Source organism: Coturnix japonica, chromosome 5 (assembly GCF_054131305.1).
Source record: "Coturnix japonica strain WE chromosome 5, WE-NBRP24, whole genome shotgun sequence".
Classification (NCBI taxonomy): Eukaryota; Metazoa; Chordata; class Aves; order Galliformes; family Phasianidae; genus Coturnix; species Coturnix japonica.
This window is the reverse complement of record NC_140667.1, coordinates 43138776-43152100: the sequence shown is the minus strand read 5'-3', so window position 1 is coordinate 43152100 and position 13325 is coordinate 43138776. Positions and strand designations below refer to the sequence as shown.

General features: G+C 41.0%; 1 protein-coding gene across 3 annotated transcripts in view; it reads left to right on the top strand.

The window, feature by feature from the left end:
- Nucleotides 1–13325, top strand: part of ITPK1 (inositol-tetrakisphosphate 1-kinase) — a 117845-nt gene that overhangs the window by 22974 nt on the left and 81546 nt on the right. For 2 of the 3 annotated variants that reach the window (XM_015865245.2, XM_085549393.1), the window contains exon 3: nucleotides 3000–3024. The exons of the other annotated variant lie outside the window; for it this stretch is intronic. In XM_015865245.2, the coding sequence (XP_015720731.1) occupies nucleotides 3000–3024 (25 nt within the window). The remainder of the gene's footprint in view (nucleotides 1–2999; nucleotides 3025–13325) is intronic. 3 annotated transcript variants of the gene reach the window in all.

Sequence of the window (13325 nt, the reverse complement as noted above, 5' to 3'; positions counted from 1 at the left end):
TGCTTCACAGAGATACAGAATGCCAAGGATTCCTCCCATCCCAAATATCAACTTCTGACTAATTCCCGTCCTAAATCTTTCAAAAATACTGATGGAAGAAGAGAAAAACCTTTCTAAAAGGAAAAGCTGGATTTCTATTAGCAAAATTACCTCTGATTCATTCCCTGCTTAATAGATTGGGTGCAAAGCAAAACCAGAATTCTTATGTTACTTCCAAATCTTGTAGCTCTTCAGGTGCCTTCAGCTAACTTCAGTGTGACCCATGACTGTAAGCCTGTGTGTCCCAGCAGCATGTACTCCTGTGCAGCTGCTGTCTGGTTGCTTCTCTTATAGGCAGTAATGTACATCCATCAGTGAGGGAAGGTAATAAAAGCATGGAACCTCAAAATATTCCCTGGCAGAAATGCAGGGTGCCCTGCTGATGGAAAAACTCGTGCAAATTAGCTGAGCTCGCCTTTGTGCTTGGAAGAGAAAAACAGGATGTCTGTGAGGCTGCGGGTGGCCGGTGTTTGCTGATTTTTGCACTTTGCTTTGGTATTTTTTGTAGGGTGCCATCCTCAGGGCCTGATAATTTCAGGTGGAAAATCTGACTGGATGCTGTTTTTACTCTGGTTCATTAATATTTATGCAAATCCCTTGGAAAGCAAAAAATGCTTTTATGTTTTATGTCAAAACAATATGTTATTATTTGCTACTTTTCTAAGTGGGACCTTCTGGGGGTGAAACATCCTCGTATCTGAGAAAATGAACTTCACTGCATGCATTAATAACTGCTTGGGCTATTAAAGCAGGTATCATGATTGCTTTTTTGTTCTCAAATTGTAAATTGCTTGCCATTTTTCAATCTGTCACTCAGACCAGACAGCAGAAAATACGCTACTAAATTTAACCCTGGCTGTAATGTTTGACATTATATATAGTAATTTTTTTAACTGTCATTCTCTATGGTATTTTAGTCCAAGATGTTAAATTGGGGGTGAATTAGTTCAAACTGTTCACTTTGAATGTTAAAGGAAGCAAACAACCAAAACTGTTCCACTTAGTCTGAGTGTATGGTAGAAGATCAGTTCTAAAACTCCACTGCCCTTCCTCAGGCAGGATCTGACTTCTGTGGTTTCTTGTCTCCTGGGTTTAAGTGTCAGTAGTTCTAATATTTCAGATAACCGAAGGGGAAAGTCCCCCATTGAGAAATGGAAGAGCCAGCGCTGCAAGCCAACCTTGCTGATCTCTTCCTCCTTCCCATAGCCATTAAGTGTGTGACAGGGTCTTCAGCACCAGATGCTTGTCGCTGTTTGTGTGTTAAACAAAAGTTGTAGGCTGGCTTCTACCTTCTGCTGATGCAGTACAGTCACTTTCTGTAAATCCCAGTAAATATGCAGAGTCCATTTTGGGGGTCATTCTAGAAAACCTTTAGGCCAATTCCTTCTCCAGTAGCTTTGGCAACCAGCTTTCAAGCATTTTTCTTCTTTAAAGTGGGACAAAACTTATTCATTGTGTGTAGGCATGGCAAAAAATGCAGCCTTTTCCATCAGAGGCCGTCCTTCAAGGAGCTCTGGAGTAGTCCTTGCTGAAACCTGGTGTATTTTTATGGCAGTTTTAAGTTGCTCTGTTTTACTCCAGAGCAGACACAGCAAAAATGTAACTGGTTTGGTTATTTTAAGTCTTAGCTTACAGTACTTGGAATGTACGAGTGGGCTGCAGCGCTCATTTACACATACACACAAAAAGCACACAACACTTCCTACCTTGTATTTCGTGTTTATCTCCCTGAGCTGTGTGAAGTTATTGTTTCAGCAATTTGGCTATTAACTCTTTCTCTACAAGAGTCTTTTTCTTCCCAGAGCATAATTGGAATGCATCTGGCTGGCCTCAGGTGCCATTCTGCAGCAATGCTTCCCGCACTCTAATGGCAACACATCAATCACCCACCATTTACAGGCAACTGTTATTTGCAAGAGGGCTTTGAAATTCTCTGTAAGAGGTGCTTGGTTTCATTTTCTTTTTAATTTCCTTGCTGAGCAACGATGAGCTCTGTTGTGACTGTGCAGTGCACGCAGGCTGCTTTTCAGCCAGAGAAACTCCAGGCATGTGAAGGGAAAAATTTATGTCATAGATGCTGATGGATTGCCTGTCCCTTTGGGCATCTTTGTAATGGCCTTCCAAAAGAAAGACTTACTGTATTGGGGATAAAACTGGAAGAGCCATTGTGCATTCAGCAGTAGCCAACAGTTGTGACTGTGTGCAGCAATATAGGTACTCATAGATAGGAGGGTGCTGGGACAGTCAGGCAGCACTGCTCTGTGACCTCTCCAGCAAGGGTCTTTAATTTTCATGTATGAGGTTAGTGGGAGTGAGAAAAAGAGATTCCAGTTGTGTTCTTGATGAGGCTTTTGATTCTTAAACTAAATTCCTTATGTCCTCAAAGTGAGGAGAGGTTCATAATGTATTTAAATAGCCCTCATGTAGTGGGAAAGTGGCATGGAATAGGAATGACTGGGCTTTGTGCCAGATACTTAGTTCTGCTCTCCAGACTAAAGCAGAAATGGTTTGTTTTCCTTGATAACTTGTCAAATGCAGTGACTGAACATTGCTGGGCTGCGTGTACCTGAATCTCAATTCTTACACTAGTGGAGTGGATTGGACTGAACTGGCTTTGCTAGTTTTAGTTCTGAGCTTTTTGATGTATGATGGGAATTGAGGTGCTCTCTCCCTTGCATCACCTGCTTCCCACCTCTGCCCACAGGGCAGCTGTATGGGGCCCAGCAGGAGACCTGCTCAGTGCATGTCCCATGTCCATGCTGAGGCCACGGTTTAGAAACTGCCAAAGTGCTTCGTAGGCAGAATAGAACTGAACAGATGCTTTACTGAGTGTCAGTTAGCAAATTCAGGTTTTTAGCATTTGCGTTCTAGTACGAAGCAACCTTATACCATCAATGTTTGCTGTGTGTTTTTCCCACATTCAAACAATAACCTTTTTGTTTTGTTTTTTTCTTTTTCAGGAAAAGAGGAGTGGAAGTTGTACAGGTGAGTGAAAACTACTCAGTTACTTTTCTTTTTTTCTTCACTTCTCTGCTATCAATACTGGTTGTGGGAAAAGAAGTGGGTCCCATTTGGCCAACTATGTATCAAGCCCATCTAGTACAGGTGTCAAAGTGAAAGTGCAGACAAGGTTGGCTTTTTCCTGTCTCTATTAAATAATAAGATTTGATTAGGTGATATTAGTCTGTGCTTACATTATTTAAAGATGGTCAGATTTAGCAGATACAGGAGCTGGCCTTTGAAACAGTTATGGTAGTAGTGTTTTTACAGCCAAGGGAGCAGAGAAGCAGTACTGAAGAGTTCAACTGTCAACCTATCATCACCATGCCCACTAATCCATGTCTCTTAATGCCACATCTCTGCATTTCTTGAGCACCTACAGGGATGGTGACTGCACCTCCTGGGAACACAACCTGTTCCAATGCCTCACTATTCTTTTTGAGATTAATTTTTTCCTAACATAACAAACTGAATGTCCCCTGGTGCAACTTGAGACCATTCCCTCTTGTCCTGTTATTTCTTATGTCCTAGTTGCAGCAACAAACCTGCCTCAGTAGAGGAAAAGTGGGTATTATTAACTGATAATTGATGCTGCTCTTATGTCCTTGTGACTCAACACCAACAAGGAGTAGGAACTCTTCAAAAGAAGAAAAAATAAATCCATATGATTCTAAATCTTGTCAATAAAGGCTTTTAAAAAATTACAAGTTAGCCTTGGAGAATGTCTTTCTAGTAGGTCTGGTTATCTGTGAACTGCATGGTATTATGAGCAAAGAAGGCACGTATTTTAGTGGCTGAATTTAGACTTAATTCTAGTACCCTTTCACCACTACAGCAGCATCTTCCTTGCTTGTGCCTCCTATTGCTCAGAGCTAAGAAGCAGCTTCTTTTATAAGTTCTGTTAGAGTATCTCTGGATTGATAAGTACAACCAACGTATACAGAGTACATCCTCAACAAGCAGCACAAGAAGAAAGCTAGCTTGTATTTGTGTCATTCTTTGGTTTACAATCCACTGTCTGCATTTGTTGTACGTGCCTAGTTCCTGCTGTGTGCACTTAAGCTGTGACTGTATGAAATGAATTAAATGATCCTATGATTAGATAAACAGAGAACAGATTCTGTTTTACCTTTTGGGCTAAAGTTGCTGTCTTTCAACGTGTTACTTGAGTCTTTGATGTATCAATGCATGCAGGATGCACAAATGCATTTAGATATTTAGGTTGTTTTGCTGATGTTTATGTAACTCAATGGCTAGTCATTAGATATTCACAAAATAATTGGAAAGAATTTGTTTATTTAAAGAGCATTTGGGAAACATTTAGACAGAACTAGGCAGGACTTCGCAGAGTTACTTAAATGGTTTCAAATTCTACAGCATTGTCAAGATGCCACAATAACCTGTATTGGGAATCTGTGCCCCAGGGGCGTACCTGGAATATTGATGCCTGATGCTCTGCTAGAGCTGGATGGATGGCCATGTGTTATCACTGCTGGCCTGCATGTTGCCTTGTACATGCTAATGCATGTACTTGTAGTAGCAGGGGATATCTCAGACATCTGCTCTTTGCTTGCTTGTTATTCCTAGAAAGCTTGGCTTTTGTCACCTTGCACTGCCTGTTCCTCTAGCCCTGCTTTTAGGTAGAGAATATCTTGGTACTGATCTGCCGGACAAAGTTTATCTGACAGGGAATGTTGTTTGCCTGTGTTGAGCAGCAGGGTTTCTTTCACTTGCTTCTCCTTTAAAGAACCTGCTCTGGTGTGAGCAGTCTCAAGAGAAACCAGCTCTACGCATGGTAAAAGACAAGCAACTTGAAACCCAAAATACTGATTATGTTTTTCTCTTTTCATAAATTCCTTTTTTTTTTTTTTTTCCTGAATGCATACATGCTTTCCAGTTAAAAGTAGCAAGTCGGAAGGTAAGGTTGTTCCATTTTTAAGATGGGAACTGAAAAACAAACAAAACAAAAAAGGACTGAAGGCCGTATGCAAGCTCTACAGGAATGCTGTTGCTCTTCCAGCCCCAGTTGGCAGCTGTGCTGACAGGGCTGCATGGAACAGGGCACAGCTCAGATGTCTGAGGAGGAGGTGTGGGTGCTCAGACCCTGAATTATTCCCTGTCATCCTGATTTGTTTTTTTCTTATCAGCTCCCCCAGCCTCTTGCAGTAACAGCCACTTGAGGAGGTAGTCAGCTGTGATGATGCCTTGCATGGTAACATGTACCCAGAGCCTCAGTAGTACCATGGCCTGTAGGCCACTGGGCAGGCAGCAGCTTGGCGCTGGCTACTAGGCTGCCAGGGCACTAAGTGCTTCTACAAAAGCCTTTCTTAACTTCTGTCATCACTGTTTCAGGGGGAAAACTTACCTAGTTATGCAATGATTGGCTAATTAGGCATTAACCATAGTAAATAAATCTTTTCTATTAATGGAATCTAGCAAATATGGGTTTTGAACAGTTTCTGAAACATAAACCCGTTTCTGAACTTTTTTTTTTTAAAGCTTGGTTTTGTTCAGTTTCACCCCTCAAAATTATTATAGTGCCAAATTTAGATTTGCATACTGTCAGCTTTTCTTCAGCCAGTAGAGTATTCTATTCCTTATGACTGTGCATTGGTGAGGAAAAGAAAGAACTTCTCCATATACCTTATTTTTTCAGGAAAAAATCTGTTTGGCTTAGTTTGAAGAATGTAAGATTGAAAACATGTGCAGTGAAGTGGAAATCATCACAAGTACCTCTGATGGGGACATGCATTTATTTTTGTTTCACAAGCTATGCAAATCCAGGATAATTAGCCACAGCCCTTTGGCTTCTGACAAATTGCCAGTTCCGTCTTTGTGTGACAGAGTTTGGAGCCTTCATATTTCTCGGGACTTCAAAGCCCTTTTGAGCACATCCACGCCCAGGCTTTCCTAGAGCTCTAGCTCACTTTTTTTTTCTTTCAGATTTTATAATAGTTAAGATTTCCTATTTTCCGTGTGTATTTTTGGTTCTGACGAGCACTAATGCTCTCCTTTATCTTGGAGAGATGTTCTAGTTGGTTGGCTATAAAAGTGGGATTAGTCATTGTATCTCAAGCTGCACATTTTTTAATAGCAGTGGGATACGGAGGACAACATGTTTTTCAGTGTGGAACAGCTGATTGTAGTAGTTACAATGGTCTAGTCTGCTGTTTTGTTTTTCCTCTTTTTCCCTTCAGCCCTCTGGGAATTGAGATATTTGAAATCTTTTACTTTTGAGAAAACAAAACTGTCCTTTGGGCTGTGGGTTTTACTGATGACAGCAAAGGAGAATTGAGGGTTCCTTCCCCCCTTCCTAAATCTTCAATCAAAGTGAAATACCAATGGCAAGAGTTTCCACTAATTGTTGCCAGGGAACAGTTGTTTTCTTGAAATGCAGAGAGGTTTATTTTCACATGAAGTATTAATGGAATCAGCTCGGAACAGCAGCATTCTAACAAGAAGAGAGCTTATAAAGTATATATCCAACAGCATATACAGAAAGATGTGACTGGAAAGGTTCCAAAGCAAGCAGGTTTATTGAGATGTTGGAGAGCTGGCCCTGTAGCACAGGGAGATGAAAGTTTTATTTTTACATGCATGCCAGCCCCTCGTTGCAGTGCATGTTCCCCTCAGTATGGCAGTCAGCTTTGTCTGTATTGCATTTTTGGAAACGATGCTGTGAAAACCCTCCAACCCTGCTTAGTCTGGATTGTCTGGGTGCTTTGTGTGCTCTGGGAGGTGAGGGCAGCTGGGTAAAGTCTTGAGAAGATTAGAACAGAAGCACACAGTGATACTACTTAGCATTTCGAAAGCCTCAAAGTCTTTAAAAAATAAGAAGATTCAATAATAAGCAAAAGTTGTAGCTTTGTACCCCAGGAATAGTGGGACTGTGGAAAAACAAATGCCAGGCCTCTGATTCTTCTCAGAAAGGGAGATCCTACTACTGGAGACCATCTTGGTACCTAAAGAGCCTCTGTGTCCAGCAGAAATGGAGCACAGGTTCCAGAACAGAGGGATGGCTTTGGCACGTTGGTACCTATTGCATCAGCAGTTGGTCAGGGAGGTACAGCGTGGCCCTTTCTGGTCCAGTGGGGAAGAAGAATAAATATATATGTGGTGGGGCAGGGAAGGGAGAGAAAGCAACAGAACGTTTCCATCATGTGGATTGAACAGATTAAATAAATAAGCACTTACTTTGTCTAATTTTTAAGAATTAAGTCAATAAAAATACTGTTAGATCTTTATTCTTTGGGGGTGAATGTGAGATCTGAGAGAAGGTGTTTGTGGCTCAGAGATGCACAGTCTCTTACAGACTGCTTGAATTGCTTTCTTTTGACTTTGATTCCCACCAACTTTGGGTGAGGTGTGGACTCTGAAGTTACTTGCCAGGATTTCTTGTGTCAGTGAAAACATTAGTAAGATTTAGAAGTCTGTAGTGAGTAGCCTCTAAGTGTGAGCTTGTGCTGCTTTGGCCTGTGAAGCCTTCTCTGCTAAACTCCATCTCCTGGATATGTCATTATGAAGTGGTGATGCCTACCAGTGCTGAAGGCTGGGAGCTGGGATGCTTTGGTTGGAAGTCTAGTCGCTCTGGAAGCTCTGCAAAAGGTTTCTCTGACTATAATGGGACTGAGATTTCAGTGGGGAGATACCCTGCTTATTGCAGGTACTTTGAGCACTCTTAAAAAGTCTATCTCTGCTTTCTAGTGAAGATATCTTTCCATTTACTGGAATGCCACTTAAGTTGCTTTGAGATACCTGAATTGAGCAGATGTAGAGTAAAATGAGTGTGTAAAGGAGAATAATCATGGGTACTGGCACAGCAGCAGTTTCACAGGAAGAATACAATCAAAACAGTGAAGTGTGGGGAAGTCTTTTACTATTGGCGCTTCCTTTCTTCAGCTTCTGCAAAAACTACTTCTTTGATCTTAGCTGTGATCTGAGATGTTTGCATCTGAAGATCCATTTTATTGCATGCTTGTTCTGTCTTGTAGTGCTTCACAGTTAAATAAGATTGAATGATGAGTCAATGGAACATGGTATTTAAAGACAGCAAGCCTAAAGTTTCTTAACTTTTGCTGTGTGCTGGCATATTAATGGAAAGCTCTTGTATATTTCTTGGTAAGTTATTTTTAATCACTGTCTTCATAGATTTTGAGAGGGTTTGCTACTGATCAAAAGCAGTGCAGTTAATTGCTTAGGGTGGGAGTTCCTGAGACTGATGAGGAGGGAAGAGAACCAATAGAAATACAGATGATTATAAACATAATTTCTCTAAAATGAAGTGGAAGTGTGTAATCCAAAATGTTTCTTCTTAACATGATGTCACATCTATAGAAAATTTGAGAGGATCTTTCTGTTTGTTTGCATCTCTCTTATCTCACATTGCTTGTCAAATAGGAGATGGCTGCTTCAGTTTCCTAAATGAGATGAGTGGTGTTCTCTGTTGGCTATTGCAGGAGCAAGGGTGGTCCAGCAATTATTAATAAATGGATTGAAATATTCATTGGATATCTCAGGAGGGATGATCAGTCCTAAGTGGTCCCATTAGTAAGTGGTGTAAATAGGGCCCTTCTTTTTGAACAGCTCTTTCTGAAGACAGGATTCAGGTCTGGAGTTAACTTTCCTTTCAGTGACTCTGGAGGGAGCTTGGAGACAGAAGCCTCCTTCTCATATCAGGTTTGCAGGAATTTGTATCTATTGCTCAGTTTCACATCAGGGATGATACTGTTAGAATATCTGAAGATGTGCTGCTGACAAAGTACGGGGTCTACACTACTCCTGCTAACTCTTCCATAAAGTTGTATTGTTTTGTTCCTAGGAGGCTTAGTTTCCAGGTGCCTTCTGATTCCAGTTGTGCTTTTAAGCAGAATGAACCCAAGCCTGTGTTCAGTCTGTAGAATACATCCAGGACTTGTCCTGTTCCCTTGGCTGTTATTTTAGGATCTGAGCCACCTCACTCAGTTTCACTGATCACAACCTTTCAACGTAAGGTTGCTTCAGTAATTTAGAGTATTCTCATTTAGTTTCCCAAGAGGTATGATTCCCTGAATCAGAGGGCTTTTGTATCTAAGTTGCTATATGCATTACGTGGATCTCATGTCCTTGTTAGATGAGTATTTGCTCTAACGTGGGCAATTACTTCAGTAGTTAGTGAAGAATTTTTATTTTAAATAAAACTTCCTTGCCCAAATGCATACTAGTTATTTACAGTGTTTTGACAGAGTCATCTGAAAATGGGAATGGAAAAGATGCCATTAGGGCTGAGCTAAGAGACTGAGATGTAAGGGAAACAACTGTTGCAGAGGAGTTTCTGCCTGAATTTGCAAACAGAGAAAAGCTTTTCAGATTTGTTTTCATAGTAAATTGTTGATTGGAGCCAAAAGCTTCCTTTACTCAAAGGTCTAAGTGCATCTGAAAATGTTTTCTTGCACAAGAATCTTCATTGCTCAACACTGCTGTCTTGTAGCCTTAGCAGCATGGAATTCCTGTGTTAGGGTTGCTCACTGCCTTTATGATCTCAAAGATTGGAGGGTGAGCTAACTGCTGTTCATAGAGAATTTATGTTGATTGCAGAGGGATCGTTTTACTTTAGGCGAGCTTGGAAAATGTTCGTTCTTATGACCTAGTTGAGCTTATCTTGTAATATCCCTTCCTTTATGGAAATGTCCTTAAGTGGTTAAAAAAAGAGCAGCAGCTATAAAGGGGAAAGCAGAAGTTTTTCTTTTGAAGCTGAAAAGAAGTTTTTCTTTTGAACTGTGGGTACAAAGCAGTTTGAAACAGAGGCGAAGCAGATTAGATGTTCTGAAGCCTGCTGCGGTGAATTCGTGCCATTCAAGCCCTTAATGGCTGACTTAGTGAACTAAGTGACCAAAAAGCAGCTAGAGAGAGCATTGGCTCCTTTCTGGTAGCAGGTCCATCCTCAGGCTCCTGCTGTCTCACTTGCAGCCAAAAGGGCAGACTGGAGCTCCAGCAGGTCCCAGCAGCAATGCTCCTGTGCCAGCTGCAGTCTCCTGGTATCTCTGTCCTATGTGGCTTCCAGTGCCTGCAGGGGTAGGAGACCAGCCTCAGCTCTGGGTCTTTCCCAGCAGATGTGCTTAGTGCCCAGGTTCTCTTCTGCTTGTTTTTGCTAGATGCTGCAACTGCTTATCCTAGATATTATTGGCAGCTAGGTTTCTTCTAAACTAATTTAGGCTGCTCATACGATTAGGTCAGTGCATCTTTTTGAATGAGTCTATAGCAGTGCTGAATATTCCCAATTTTTGAGGATTGCTTTTTATGACCACAGTCAAATATTCTTATGAAGTCTTAACTCTTTTTACGGAGTATATGTGTTGCAAGTGTGCTGACGGTTTTGCTTTGTGTAAGGAATTGCAGTGTAAATGTATGTGTATGCAAATAGTCTGTCCATGGAGATGCTGTCTTGAAGATGTCCTTTATTAATGCCCTGACATATCTGTCTGTAGCCAAGTTTTAATGCAGTATTACCATCACATTAATATTTAAAAGAAGAGCTATTAGAGCGTTCACTTCAGTTCCAGTGGATAAGCTTACAAAGTATTATTGGCGGTGATTGTGAATTTGAATTTCTTCTGAATTTTCGTAAGGTTGATGTGGTGCAACTTTATTCATTGAATCTATTAGGGTTGTTTACTCTTTTGCCTGAAGAATTTTGTGTGTTTGCAGAGGATCACTTAGCAACAGCCTATGGCATGGTGAAGTTGCCTCTGGCATGCTCGTGTTAGTATGGTGAGCCTTAAAACAATACGGGAACACCCAGAAACAACAAGTAAATAGAAGTTTACAGCAAAACAAAGCAGGTTGCGTACTGAAGAGCTCCATGTTTCCATGGGGCAGTGTCTGTAAAGTTCTTTACTTTTTGGTCTTTGTTTACATTGCTGTCATCCTGATGCAATGATGGGTCTCTGCTTCCACAGATGTTCATGTCAGTTCTGCAGATGTTGTAATGGAGCATCTCCTGAGTATTTACAAAGGAAGCTACTCTTTGATATTAAAGTAGCTCAAACTTTAATCTGTTAAATATTAACTAGTCCTTCACCTACTTATAGCTGAGGAATAGAAGTTCCCAAGTCTTGGATTTCTGCACATATCAGGTCATTTATTACTGTGAATTGGTACAAACAAGTTGCTTGACGTAAATGATGTAGCTTGCTTTACTTCCCAGTAAATGACTGGGAGATGAAAGCTGAATGCAAGCAGAAAACACTTTTTCAGAAACTGTTCCCAGGCTCTGAGGTGTGGACACAATACAAAGTAAATGCCCCACATCTGTGTTTGTCAGGAAACAGTAACTTGACAGGAATATAGCTGACATTGTGTTTATGGACCTTGGTTTGAGTGGCCTGTAGCATGTGAGAGAAATGCTGAGTGTTAAAAGACATGCTTTTATATACCTATGTGTGTATCTATCTGTATGAACATAGACATGTTTTCCTTCTGATGTGAATTTAGGCTGAAGAAATTCTACCATTTCTTGCCTTGTTGAAGAGTAATTTATACTGAAGAGTTTACATTTATGTCTAGTGATCCCTGAGTTGTTTTTTTTTTAAGAGTTTGGGTATGAACATAAGCTTTGATAGAGAAGGTGAGTTTTGGGTGGAATTCAGTTTGTTGATCATCACATTCCTGCAGTCCCTCTAGTTCTTTGCCCTGTGACCTCAAATTCAGCCTTTTCAAGGCAGAGAAAAAGGCAGGGTACATTACTGTTTTCTTTGGAAAACAGTCTTATGAAATTTGCTTTTGTAGCACGGAAGGTATGAAGACACGGTACTGAGAATGAGCAGTGATGTTCTTAGCTAAAAAGGGAGGTAAACTTAACAAAGGATATCATCTTTCATCGACTGCTAACTCATTCTGCTTAAGGTAACTTTGTGAGTTGGGAATGTGCAGCAAGAGAGTTGAATCCTCTGTCAATCTGCAAAATGAAAACAGTTTCTGTAACGTATTTTAAGCCTTGGGAATCTGAGGTCTGTGGGTGTAGCATACTTTGCTGTTTTGAAGGTTGTAATGCTACTCACTCTGTTCATAACGCTACAGGTGTTGAAAATCGTACTTCACTGGTCTGTCAAGGTCATGGGTTTATCTAAGATAAACCAGCCATAAGGAGCTGGGGCAAGCTATGCCTTTACACATGCCGGCTGTTTTGGGCAAGGTTATCGCACAGTTTGTTTAACCTGGCAGCGGAGGTTAAACAAAACCTGTCTTGGTTGTGTTGTTCTGTGCACTGCAGAAAGGGACTATCTAAAGTTGTGCTGACCTTTCTGCAGGTCTTTGCAGCAGCCGGTGATTTGAAGAACCTGTGTTTGATGGAAATGACAAGCTATGAACTAAGTGGTTGTGGTTAGAGCTTTCACTTAAGTGCTCTTATTGCACTTGTTTACATATAGAAACAAATAGCATGTGTTCCTGCTATTTCAGTCTAGTTTTTGGAGCTCTGTAGCAGACTTACCTCTCCTGTCTGACTTCTGTGTTGATCAGTGAACCACTGTATACTTGAATATCTAATGTCTCGTGTGTTTATCCTTTCACCTATTTCAAAAGCTATGCATTTGATTAAGAAAGGTGTGTAAAAGGATAGATGCTATACCAGCTAACTCTAAAACGAAAGACCATTAAAATCATCTTTGTGTATATGCTCTGTTAAGACTAACACTGAAAACACCAGATGATACTTTTTAATGTGTTATAGTTCTGGAATAAGATACTCAAAACATAGCAATAGCATGTCTACAAAAATGTTTGAGTTTCTTAATCTCCATATTGGAAGCATGTATTTATGTCAAGGATATTTACGACTCGCTACTCATTGCTTGCATGTAATCTCTTTTTGAATTTTGCTGGCTTATTTAAGTTTTGAATGTGGGACTTGACTTCCTTTTGACTGAGTGCTTCTGCAGCGCACAGAAGCAGGGTAAGCCCAAAGGACAGATTCTGAAGGGTAAATTTCAAACTTGAAGCCACTCTTCACACTGGCTCCGCATTCGTCTTTGTTTCCCTTCACGGATGTCTCTGCTGGGGTGTTCAGAACAGGCTGTACAGAAGGACATGTCTTTGGGGCCTGCCCTGTGCTTGTTCTTGCTGGAGGCAAGCCAGCTCTTCATTTTGAGGTTGCAAAACCGTGGTGGTGTTGCAGGGGACAGGCTTTGTTTCTCAGCTGGACTTAACAACAAGGTTCCTGAGCTCCGTGCCATGCTGGAAAGCCGCAGCATCCCTGGGAGAGCCAGGTTACAACTGTGTTACTACAGGTCAGGCATATCACTGCCTGTATG